Below are 13,260 nucleotides of genomic sequence, written 5' to 3' on the forward strand. Positions count from 1 at the left end.
GACCCCTAGCCCGGCCCGGGCGCTGAGCCGTGGCTTCCCCTTTCTCCTCGCCTGCTGCTCCATCCCGGAGCCCGGAGCCAGCTGGCATCACAGGGAGAGCTTGCAGCCTAAGCATCCCCTAGCCTCGAGCCAGGCCTCGGTCTCTCCTCCGCACCCCCCACTCGTTACAGACCCCCAATTCTTTTTGCTTTTGTGTATTTCGCAAACCGCTTTCCTAGACCCACATCTTATTGCTGCAATTCTAAACCCTCCCAGAAAAGGGATTTCTGTTGTCAGCACACCTCTTCCTTGTCCCTAATCCAGTGTTTTGAAGGTCTGTGACATGGGTCAGTTTGAGAACTGATGTAAACACATAACTAAAGCTGCAGGTAGGCGGCTGCTCTGGTTCCAGGTGGGAAAGACTCCAGGTTTCCAGAGGTGGTTCTTGCCCCATGATTTCCTCATTTGGGAAGATTGTTGGCTTAGCTGGAAAAGGCTGAGAAATTCCAGTCTGGCTTCTAAGGAGCTAAAAGTAGACTTTTGAAATGCTTGTGTTCTAGGACATCTCCATAACCTGGATTCACTTGTTTGTGAACCAGTTAGAAGAACTGTGCCTGGTAGGGACACCACTTAACTTCATTCGCCATCAGATATTTAGCACTGACTATGTGGCAGACCCAAGCAGATGTGGGATGTGGGTTCCCATGCCTGCTTTGCCCTTGTGACCTTGTCCACATTGCCTGCCTGGTCTGCATTTTGATTCCCATCAGTCGAATGAGTCAGTTGCCCTTAGATGGTCTCTGAGACCTGACATTCTGTAATTCTAGGCATTAGGTCATGCTCTTTGATTATGAATAGGAAACTTCTTATTACATGAGTTAAACTCCTTTTCAATTGATTTAGCTGAACGCATTGTTGACTTTAGTACAGTATTGAAATAGATTATTTCACTATTTTGTCTTTTTATTGAACCAGAGTGATTTATGCCTTAGTTTGGTTTAAAGCATGTTTATAAAAAGTAACAATGCCTTGTATTATTCCTATTTAGAGTGATTTATTTTGCTTTGGTTTTATGTGTCTGTCAAGAAACTGTTGTGTATTGATTGGGGTGCCAAGCTCCACCAGAATTGGTTTAAAACTCTCAAGGGGATGCAAGAGCGTATAAGATTTTAGCGTTCGGAGTGGCCCTGGGCTTTTACAGGGGAAGGACCTGGCTCTGTGAAGTTGGGGGACTGGTCCCTGGAAGGGCCAGACCAAGGACCCAGTCTCTTGACTCCCGGCTTGGGCTCTTCCTTTCTTATCACGCTGCTGTGAGAGGTTAGAGAGCTGTACCCCTGAAAACTGGAGCACTGGGCTCCCTTTGCCCACCCATTGGCTATGGCTGCCTCTCTAGTGCTGGGCAGTGCCCTCCCCTTCTCTGACCACTCTTGGCAGCCATTTGAAGCCTAACTGAGGTTTCAGATAGGTTTGTTTTCTTGCTTCAGTACCTAAGTGGTCAACACAGTGGATGAGAAGGAGCTAAAAGGAGAAAACCAAGTTAGACAACGATAAGGCTAAGCATCATATCCTTTCAGCTTAACAGTTAGTTCTGCATGGCTGAAGTCTCTGCTCTGTGCAGTTGAAGTGAGTATGTTTCTGGCCCCCCAACTCCACTCCCTCCGACTAGAGCTGGGGGTGGGGTGCGCATGTGGTTTGGAGGAGAATGCCTTTGAAGCCCAAGCCCACCATGGCCCCAGCTTTTAGGAGAAGCTGCACAGCGCTTCCTGAGCCGAGAGCCATGAAGCAAATGCTTGGCTAGCCAGCATCGAGGCTGTGATTAGATGTCCACCCTTGGAAAGACCGCAAGTAAAGTTACTAAATGAAAGGGTTACGTCCTGTAACCATTTTAGCATTCTAGGTCATTTATGAAACCCAGCGACATGTTTTTAGTATTGTGGGAAGAACCACTGTGCGTTGTGGATTGGGCTTTTTCTCGGCAGGAACTGAGATCACAGATGTGTGTCCGATAACTCAAGAGCTGGCACGTCACAGGCTGCAGACATGTTTGGGTCACAGAGCTCCTGCATCCCGACCACTCTGCTCAATAAGGCTTAGTCAGAGCTGGGTAACCTGAGCCGCCTGCAGCCTTCATAGTAGACAGAATCTTCCGATTTTTTTTTTTTTAATGGCTGGAGCAGAGCGAATAAACCTGTCCTCTAATTCTTGCCCATAATAACCACAGCGAGAGATTGCAAGTATGTTCTGATTCTAGGGTGGCTCCTTGGTCCCAGGACTGCTCATTCGATGGGAGTGATGGGAGCGAGAGATAGAGGGGTCCAGGGAGAGAGCCTGAGCCTTGGAGTCCACAGACGCTGGCCTGAGCGCCAGCCCTGCCCTTGGGAGCCGCAGGCCCGGTGACCAGTCCTCCCCTCTCTGGCCGCAGTGACTGCCTCTGTAAAGTGAGTAGGTTGCCAGGTGAAAGTCACTTTCAGCTCAGGTGCCAAGTCCCATCACTGGCTCTGGTTTTTCTGGGATCTGCTGTGAGGCTGATGTAGCGGAGTCAGGGAGCAGCACCTTGATGGACTGGCAGGGCAGCTTTGGTTGGTAAGCACTGGACATCTTCGTCTCTCCTCGTGTAGGTTTTGCCCTTGTTATTGACACCAGGGAATCCCACTCGAGCTTACAGAGCTAATTGGACTTACTGCTGGCGTCTGCAATTTCTACAGAGGCCTAAAAAATGCTGAAAGTTTTTAAAATGCACAAAATCCTTTAGAAAAGGTTGGAAGTGGGCAGTTGACAGGGGCAGCTGGAGAATGAATAGACGCCCCTCGGCAGTAACAAGAGGCGGGAGGCAGTAGAGGGCCCCACCTGCTCTGTGTCCCCCGGCAGCAAAGAGCCCTTTCTTTTTTCTTCTTTTTTGCAATGATCAGGCGCTTAGCTTATGGGAGGAAAAAATAATGTTTAAGAGACAGGTGTGAGTTTAGTAGCCATCATTTGCCTTAAAATCTTCTTTGCCCTGAAGAAACTACTAGCAACACCCCCCCAACTCATCACAAGCAGCCCAAGTGGACGTCGTTGCGGATACTGCGGCATTTGGTGCTGTAGAAGAAAGGCATCCAGCTGGAGGAAGGTTTGACCCAGAACTGATTCCTAGTTATATATAGTAATCCATTTCATACAAGAGCATGTGGATAGGATTACGCTGGAGGGGGGAGGGGGAGCTCTATAGAAATACTGCTCTATAGAAATGATCATTTTGCCTTTTTTCATAAGTGAATTAATACATTGAATCAGAAGTTTTTCTTCCTGTTTCTAACATTACAAATAGCGAATTCACCACTGCTTGGACAGGGTATGTGATTTCTTCTTCTGCCATGTTGTAATATTAAGAGCAAGATTTAAAAATTGTGTGTGTGTTTTAGATGAAACCATTAAGATTTGGTGGCCCGAGCTGCCTTTCCTAATTGCCTCCAAATGTTGGCCCATTGTAGATGTACCAGAGTCACCAGGAGTATATCAAAGCCTCCCCCCAAAAACGGGGGTGGGGGGAGGGATAGGCATATGAGAGCAAAGAGAGGCGCTTTCCAGCCAGGGTGAACATGTGGGGAAGGTGCCTGCTTTTGGTATGGAGGCCTCTGGCCTGCAGCCCTGCTGCTGGGCCCCTTCCTGCCATGGCGGGAACCCTCTGGTGGCTGGTCCCTGTGTACATCTGGCCCAGAGGCTGCATAGAGCACATTCAGATGCTGGCTGCTTAAATGACTTAAGTGCATGTCGAGAGTGAATGGTCCCCAATCACTCCAGTTGGCCCACTCCAGACCTTCTACAGTGCGGGGCCTGCCCCAACCCGGGGAGCAGGCCCCGCATTGTGCCTCGCTCCCCAGTGTCCCCACACCTGCTTCCTGCTTCACCAAGGGGTCAGTGCCCTTCTGGTTCTTTTCTCCATGACCACCCCCCCCAAAGAGATGCTAGTCATCTGTGAGTGCCCATGAGGGGGAAGCAGCTTTCCCCTACCTCTGTGCACCCTACACTCGGCTGTCTGTTTAGTTCCTGAAGGTCAAGGACTCTCTGCTCTTTGAGTGTGAAGCAACCATCTGTCCAACACAACTTTCCGTGATGATAGAAATTTCCAGGTTTGTTTTGTCCAATTCCGTAGCCCATGGCCATACAGAGCCAATGACACTCAAATGTAACTAGGAAGAGAATTTTTATTTTTATTTCACTTTAATATAAGTGTAAATAGCCACTTGTGGTTGGGACTGTCATACTGGGCTCCGCAGCTGAGTACAGCCTGGCTCAGTCACTTTTCTGGAAGGGCAGGCAGTAGACATCTCTGTTACTCAGCTTCAGGCGAGAAAGGAAGATGCTTAGAAAGAAGGTGGTGGTTTTGTTGTTCCAGTGAATATGTCCCAGAAAGAGGGGAGATCCCAAAGCAGTGGGTTTTGATACAGGAGACCAGACAGAAGAAAATATGTGAGATGAACAAAACAAAACAAAAAAAGAATGCTGCCTGGCCAGCATGGCTCAGTGGTTGAGCGTCAATCTATAAACCAGGAGGTCATGATTCGATTCCTGGTCAGGGCACATGCCCAGGTTGCCGGCTCGATCCTCAGTGTGGGGCGTGCAGGAGGCAGTCGATCAGTTATTCCCTCTCATCACTGATGTCCCTTTCTCTCTCCCTCTCCCTTCCTCTCTAAAATATATTTTTAAAAATACCAGCTATTTAGGAAACAACAGAGGTGATGAAATTCTCCAAAGGCTGAGAAGAGGTCTGGAGGGAAATCCCAGCACCTAGAAATTGTCTGGTGCTTATGACACAGAATTAAAACTTTCTCTTTTCTTTGTTTCCTTATTTCCTTTCTTTCTTTCTAACAACTTTATTGAGGAGGGTGCACTAAACTACATATTTAAAGTGTGCAATTTGGTGAGTTTTGACACATCAACACCCAGAAACCATCCACACAATCAAGATCATGCCCTGGACAGTTTCGTTCAGTGGTTAGATTGTCGACCTACGGCCCAAAGGGTTTCGGGTTCGATTACCAGTCAAGGTCACGTACCTGGGTTGCAGGTTCCCCAGTCCTGGTAGGGGCGCATTCAAGAGGCAACCAGTCAATGTGTCTCTTTCACGTTGATATTTATCTCTCCCCCTCCTCCCTCCCTTTCACTCTCTCTATAAATCAATGGAAAAAAATATCCTTGGGTGAGGATTAAAAACAAAAAAAAGATAATGATCATCATCATCCCCAAAGCTTCCTCACATGCCCGTCAGGAATCTCTCTCCCTGCTTCTCCTGGCCCCTGGTAGCATCAATCTGCTTTCTGTCACTGTAGATTAATTTGCATTTTTAGACCTTTATGTGAATGGAGTGTATATACTTTTGGGAGGAGGGGGAAGGGAGCCTGGCTTCTTTCAATCAGAAGAATGATTTTGAGATTCATCCAGATAGTTGCTAGTGTTCGCCTCTTATTCATTCCTTTCATGCTGAGGGGAGTCCCGTTGTGTGGGTGCAGATCCATTCTCCTGTCGAGGGAGTAGCAGCATCACTGCTCCCTAACCTGCCTTTGTCAGTTCCATGCCTTCGGCACTTCTCAGTTGGTGGCCTGCGCGGGTCCAGCGCGTCCTAAGAAAGCATCCCCATTGCCAAGGAAGATAAGTCTCATCCCAAGGAAATGAAATATTTGCCGACATGGAGGGTCCACATAGTCTTTCATCAGTGACTGTTGTAGGCCACCCCTTTTGGGCAAGAGATTTGGGAAATGCCAAGTTCAGTGGGACAGGGGAGACGGGGTTAGGAAGTTTAGATTCTGATTATCTCATGTTTTCCATTCACGCTGAGTGCCATTCCTTCTACTCTGCTTCAGCTCGGATTCCTGTTCCTTTGGATTCCTTACCCACACCGGCCTTCTTACCACTTCTCTCTTCCAGGAAACAAATACCCAGACCAGGGCAAAAGCCCCCAGGTGCTTGTGCTTGTGGCTGTTGGCCTGTCTCAAGTTTACAGTGTTCAGGTCTGGACAAGAGCCTTTGTCTACAGAATGGGGAGCTATGAGCATCCTTAGCATGTCTCCTGCTGAAGTGCACAAGAGCAAGGTTAAGAAGCCAGTGTAAACTAGTAAGATTGCTTTGGAGAATGTTTACTTGAGAATAATTTCTCCCAGGGAATTTTTTTCCAGGATGGGACATTTAGAGTTTTAGTTTTATCTTCTTTTTTCTTATTTCCCCAGGTACCAAACATTATCTATCTATCTATCTATCTATCTATCTATCATCTATCTATCTATATATATATATATTTACTATATAAAGCATATGTTAGTATTTAATACATAACATATAAACAAATATACACTCATATGTATTTTTCCTGTCTTACCAGTTGGGTTTTTTTGTTGTTGTTTTTTGTTTGTTTGTTTTGTTTTGTTTTGTTTTGTTAATTCTCACCCAAGGATATTTTTTTCCATTGATTTTTAGAGAAAGTGGAAGGGGGGAAAGAGAAACATTGATGTGAGAGAGACACATCGATTAGTTGCCTCCTGCACGCACCCTGACCTGGGTTGGATTGAACCCACAACCCAGGTACGTGCCCTTGACTGGGAATCGAACCAGAGACTCTTTGGTGCTCTAACCACTTAGCCACACTCACCGGGGCTGTCTTACCAATTCTTGAAAATTAATGTGAATTAAACCAGTGCCATTTGTAGGGATAATTTGTAGGCAGATGCTGACCCAGCAGCCCCTTTAACATAAACGTGAGAAACCTTTGCTTTTTTTATGAAGTCAACCTGGTTCATGGATTTCTGCGCAGCGGCTGGTCTCTCAACATGTGTCTAATACTTGGATACAGAAATGCCCTTATTGCCCTCTCCCTGGTGTCACTCAGCAGGTCGGGGGCAGCTCTTGTAGGTCCAGGCCCCCCAAGCTCGTGTCCTACTCTACTCACCTGCATTCTAGGTCTAAGTGGTGACACAGCTGTGAGAAATGGAGAAAGGAAGCTATAAAAGAACATCCGTGGTTTGAGATCTTAGGAGTTCAGTGCCCCCTGTGAGCCCTCAGTAAATATTTGATCATGTCAGGAAGTCCCTGTGAGTACCAGGAATCAGCCATCAGGAGAAGGGCGTCTCCTCCAAGCACAGAAGCCTGCACCCAGCATCCCCAGTGTTTGCCACTTTGCCTGCCCTAACATAAAAGACCAAAACAAGCATTTTTCTTCTGGAAATTCACTCTATGCCCTCATCCCAGGAAGGAATTAAATGATCAATAATGCGAAAGAACAAGATCTGTGATTCCTGTTAGGTTCATTTCTAAGCAGCCAGAGTTGAGTTATTTCCTATGTGTGACCCAGCTTAAAGGACATCTAAGAGGGAAGAATTAAATTTAATATGTTAATTTACTTTGCTGTTAATCTTGAGTTATGAAAGTTATCAAAACTCCAGTGATGACATTCTGCTTACCTAGTCATCTAGAAGAATTAAATTTAATATGTTAATTTACTTTGCTATTAAAATAATCTTGAGTTATGAAAATTACTAAAACTCCAGTGATGACATTCTGCTTACCTAGTCATCTCTTGTATTCTGGGAATTGGGAATACCGGCTTCTGTTGTCTTAATTTTATATTTGACACGAAAAGTCAGCTTCTTAACTTTGTTTTTATGTTTAAAATGGGAAGAATGGTCTCATTCCATGGCATGTGGAGAAAAGCTTCCTTTGATTCCTAGATTTTGGAAGAGCCCACACTCAGGTTATTTCAGATTATTTTGGTGAAATTCACCAAAAAGCAAATTTTGAAAACCAAAGTTGAATTTAATTTTAAAACAGAACACTTTGTTAATTGGAGAGAGGGGGAAATATACCTTGGAAACAAATCTAAAAAGAGATTCCTGTGGATATTTGTCTTTAGAAGTGGGAATTGGGTGTTTCATATCTAGACTAGAGGCCCAGTGCACGAAAATTCGTGCACTCGGGAGTCCCTCAGCCCAGCCTGCACCCTCTCGCAGTCCGGGACCCCTCAGGGGGCTGTCCACCTGCCAGCTTAGGCCTGCTCCCCGGGGAATGAGCTGGTAGTCAGACATCCCTCTGGCAGCCTGGGAACCCTTGGGGGATGTCCGACTAACGGCTTAGGCCCACTCTAGGGAGTGGGCCTAAGCTGTGGTCGGATATCCTTAGCGTTGCCGAGGAGGTGGGAGAGGCTCCCACCACCCCGCTGCGTTCGCAGCCTTCAGCCCGGCTTGTGGCTGAGTGGAACTCCCCCTGTGGAAGTGCACTGACCACCCTGGGGCAGCTCCTGCATTGAACATCTGCCCCCTGGTGGTCATTGCACTTCATAGCGACTGGTCATTCCGGTTGTTCTGTATTAGGGTCAGTTTGCATATTACCCTTTTATTATATAGGATGTTAAGGATAAGCCATGTTGGTGGGTTTCCAATTGTATAATTACTGTCATTTCTTTCTTTGGATACTGAAAGGATAGCTATAAGAGTTTCCTTAAACATCCATGGGGTTTCATGTGCTACATGACATTCTAATTAGACTTGGTTAGATAGATGATAATTCCAAATCCATAGTATGTGTAATTAAGACGTGTAAACAGTGTTCACTTTGCTCTATTCATGCCTCTGGAGGACTGACGTACTACGTCTCATTTTATAATCCAGTAGGCACCATGTAGACCCACTCAACCCAAATGCTGAGAGTTAAGTTTTTATTCTTCTCAGCTCCATTCATATTTTGTTGTAGTCAGATTCTCCTTGAACGTTTTTTAGTTTTCTTACAGAAGACTTTCTTTGTTGTCTTTTAGTCTCCACTCTACCCTGTCCCCCACTGCTGAGAATTCTTGATTCTTTTTAGTCTAAAGTAAATGATCTGTAAATAAGAGTATTTTGATCTTTGAAAAATCTATTGACTTTTTTCTGACTTTAACCAAGTTTTTTAAAGTTCCCTGCTGACACCTCTCCCCACCTGCACAGCTACTCTTCCTTGTGTTGGAAGAGAACTTCAATTTACAACTTCTTTTCCTCATTTATTTATTTAACTACCAACACAAAGCTCCTGCTTTATTCCCAGCTCCATCAACTATTCTTGTCAAGATAATTTTCAGTTCATGCAAAATCTAGCCCCGAATTCATGCACCGGGTCTCTAGTTTTCTCATAAAAAGCAAAGATTAAGTATTTGTTTAGTCTTGGCCAGGCACTGTTCCTTCACATTAGTTATTCCTTATACTATTTGGTGCAGATTGCATTGCATATTCTATTCCAGGGAAGTGACTAGCTTGTAATTTTGTTAACTAAAACTACCTTAATGAAATAATTTTTTCAAGATGGCAAGAAAGAGGAGGATTTCTTTTAAGCTATAGAGCACCATATTGTGTTTGTAACATATTCTTAGAACTCGGAGCCCCTGAGGGTCCCTCCTCATCGGCTCTGTCTGGTACATTGCTGACCTCTGGGACCAAAGGACCAGCCCACTGGACAGCAGTGGTTCTCACCCTACTTGGCACCCTGGGAGCGGGCAGGGCGGGAAAGGCTTGCCCAGGCTGGGGTCCTCTTGAGTCTGCTGGTAGTCCCTGTGGGTTTCTTGGGGCTTTTTGTTCATCTGGGGAGTTGCTTCCAGTGAGCACTCACACCCTCTGTCAGCTGGTAGTGCCTAAAGCAGTGATTCTCAACCTTCTGGCCCTTTAAATACAGTTCCTCATGTTGTGACCCAACCATAAAATTATTTTCGTTGCTACTTCATAACTGTAATGTTGCTACTGTTATGAATCATAATATAAATATCTGATATGCAGGATGGTCTTAGGCGACCCCTGTGAAAGGGTCGTTTGACCACCAAAGGGGTTGCGACCCACAAGTTGAGAACCGCTGGCCTAAAGGATGGAAAGGATGTCAGTTACCAAGGACTGAGCATTTCCCACCCTGTGGGCCTGTCTCTTCAGCACCAGGATTCTACTCGGCCAAAGAATCACAAATGTTCTGTGCATCAACCCACCCACAGTGGGTTCCATCCCTAATGTTTCTTTGGCCTTTGGCCTTGAGGCCGTCAGATACACAGTTTACATAGATGTTTCCTCTCTAGGTTAATGTCTTTATATTTCCTGATGCTGAAAGGCCTTAAAATATCATAGAGCAGTGGTTCTCAACCTGTGGGTCGCGACCCCTTTGGGGGTCGAACGACCCTTTCACAGGGGTTGCCTAAGACCATCGGAAAACACATATATTATTACATATTGTTTTTGTGATTAATCACTATGCTTTAATTATGTTCAATTTGTAACAATGAAAATATATCCTGCATATCAGATATTTACATTACGATTCATAACAGTAGCAAAATTACAGTTATGAAGTAGCAACGAAAATAATTTTATGGTTGGGGGTCACCACAACATGAGGAACTGTATTAAAGGGTCGCGGCATTAGGAAGGTTGAGAACCACTGTCATAGAGGATTTCTGCATGTGACCTGGTTTGGGGCCAACTTCATGAAGACTATATAGGCATGCGGGTTGTTTTATGGTATTCAAGGCTTTTTGGCAATGTCCCTATGTTGGATTTTTTTGAAAAATATATTTTATTGATTTTCCACAGAGAGGAAGGGAGAGGGATAGACAGCCAGAAATATCGATCAGCCGCCTCCTGCACACCCCCTACTGGGGATGTGCCCACAACCAAGGTATATGCCCTTGACTGGAATTGAACCTGGGACCCCCTAGTCCACAGGCTGACCCTCTATCCACTGAGCCAAACCGGTTAGGGATATGTTGGATTTTAATGATCACCTATCAGGATAGATTTAGGAAAAGTCTGTCTGACCTTAAGAATCTGGGGGTGGGTTTTCTTACATTGTCTTTAGTTTGAAAATCTTTTTAGCTGACTCCCAAATACCAATCACAGGTAATATGATGAAATATAGTTGGGGAAAATTCTAGTGAAATGGCACTAGCACCAAAGAAACCTTTTCTTCATATAAAAACCTCAGTGGTATAGCTCAGAGGTAGGATAGTGATCAGTTTCAAGAAAGAATTTTCCTTCTGCCAGCCCCAGCTGCCCCGTCAAACAGCTCTTCACTGGCTCAAGATGAGTTTTCACCTCATCCCCTGTCTAGCTCTAAGCATTTCTCATCAAAAGCAGGGACCCCTTCCTGAGGACCAGAGAACTGGTGCTTTCTAAACATGCAAAATCCTTATTGAAAAAAAAAAAAAAAGTAGCCCTAACCGGTTTGGCTCAGTGGATAGAGCATCGGGCTGCGGACTGAAAGGTCCCAGGTTCGATTCCGGTCAAGGGCATATGTTTGTGGGCACATCCCCAGTAGGGGGTGTGCAGGTGGCAGCTGATCGATGTTTCTCTCTCATTGATGTTTCTAACTCTCTATCCCTCTCCCTTCCTCTCTGTAAAAAAATCAATAAAATATATTAAAAATAAATGAATATGTAAGTGATTTAGGATGATTCTCAAGTTAATCTAGAAGAATAAACCAAGAAAATGTTGAAAAGGAGATTTAAGAGGGTGAATATATATCAGTTGTTAACAGATGCTGTAACTCAGAAATAGACTGAAATATATATTAGAATTTAGCTTACAATAAAGGTGGCATTTCAAAGCAATGAAGAAAGGATGACTTATTAAATAAGTAAATGGTACAGAAGTATTTGCAGCATATAAGACCAACAAATTTGTGAATAGGTATAATAAAGGTCCTTATAAGTCATTAAGGGAAATATGAACATATGGTAAGAAATTGGACAAATAGCCTAATGAGCTGTCCACAAAGGAAGTATACATCTGGTTCTCAAATAATGTCCTTTTTTTTCAAAGTTATTTTCTTATAACATTGATGAAATGCCTTAGGACTTAACTCTTTTTTTTTAGATTCTTTATTGTTTAAAGTATTACATATGTCTCCTTTTCCCCCCATTGACCTCTCCCCGGCCACCCCCATCCCTCAGCACATGTCCTCACTCCCCTAGTGTCCATTCATTGGTTATGCTTATATGCATGCATACAAGTCCTTTGGTTGATCTCTTACCTCCCCTCTCCCACCCTCCCCTGCCTTCCCTCTGAAGTTTGATGGTATCTTTAATGCTTCTCTGTCTCTGGATCTATTTTTGTTCATCAGTTTATGTTGTTCATTATATTCCACAAATGAGTGACATCATGTGATATTTATCTTTCTCCAACTGGCTTAACTCTTATTTATATCAATTAGCCTATGGTAAATGGCTTCATTCTATGTTATTTCACTTAAAGTCGCAGAACCTATTTAACGATGTTATGTGAGAACTTATTGTATGTGACCAATAATTTTATGAAAAAAATGTTCAATATTAAGAGTAAGCCATCCTTGCCTTAGCCAGTAATCAAGGAACTGAAACTTAAGACAACTATGCTAGGCCATTTTCCCACCTCTCAGATTGGCAGCGATGTTTAAGCTATATGGAGAGAGCTCTGGCTGGGAAAGGGGACCCCCCACCTTGTAGGGCGTGGGAGTTGGGATACCCATCTGAAGAGTCATCAGCAGTGTGCAACCACAGCCTTCGATAGTAGGAAGCCATTGGGCAGATGCACCAGTAGTAACTATAATAATGGACAATTTAAAGAAGAGTAGGCAATGGATTGAGTAAACCAAGCTCCACGCACACATACTCATAGTGGAACACACACCTATAAAACATGGAAGTGGTGGAATGTGTTTCTTGATGTAGCAAGATGCTGTAATGTGAATGAGTGAATAAATAAGGTCACAAAATACTGTGTGCAAAATGATCGCACATCTGCCCTGCACACTCATACACTCACGCACTCACACACACAAACCTGCAAGAATGTCACCCAATTTTAACTGACTCGGGATGCTAGAATTTTTTTAAATTTTAAAATACTCTCCTTTTTATTTAACACTCCCATCTGATTTTTCTATAAAAGCATATGTTGTTTATGCCATTCTTCTAATTTTTTTAAGTAATAGGAATTAAAATTGCTCAATTAAAAAAAATCCTTACCAGTCAATTAAGAGCATTTGCTCATTCTGCATATGTTGGTTATATCCACAATCAATCAAAACTACTTATTTTTACTTTTTGTACAGCTGCTCCACTTTGTGTTTTCCTGGCTGTGGGGCATTTATATTTTCTTCATTGTACTTAAAGTGCATGTGATGTTATTAATACAGTCTTTCTGTCTAAAGTTGATTCCCCCCACCTCCGCCCCCCTTCCTCTGGGATTGCCACCCTCTCAAGAGTCTCTGCAAGAGTAAGCCATCCTTGCCCTAGCCAGTTTGGCTCAGTGGATAGAGCGTTGGCCTGCGAAC

General features: G+C 44.3%; 1 protein-coding gene across 1 annotated transcript in view; it reads left to right on the forward strand.

Annotated features, from left to right (window-relative positions):
* Positions 1-13,260, forward strand: part of MAPK8IP3 (mitogen-activated protein kinase 8 interacting protein 3) — a 52,143-nt gene that overhangs the window by 425 nt on the left and 38,458 nt on the right. The window contains exon 2 of the mRNA XM_005866576.2: positions 5,884-5,966. Within this exon, the coding sequence (XP_005866638.1) occupies positions 5,884-5,966 (83 nt within the window). The remainder of the gene's footprint in view (positions 1-5,883; positions 5,967-13,260) is intronic.

This window comes from Myotis brandtii, unplaced genomic scaffold, assembly GCF_000412655.1.
Source record: "Myotis brandtii unplaced genomic scaffold, ASM41265v1 scaffold233, whole genome shotgun sequence".
NCBI classification, from domain to species: Eukaryota; Metazoa; Chordata; class Mammalia; order Chiroptera; family Vespertilionidae; genus Myotis; species Myotis brandtii.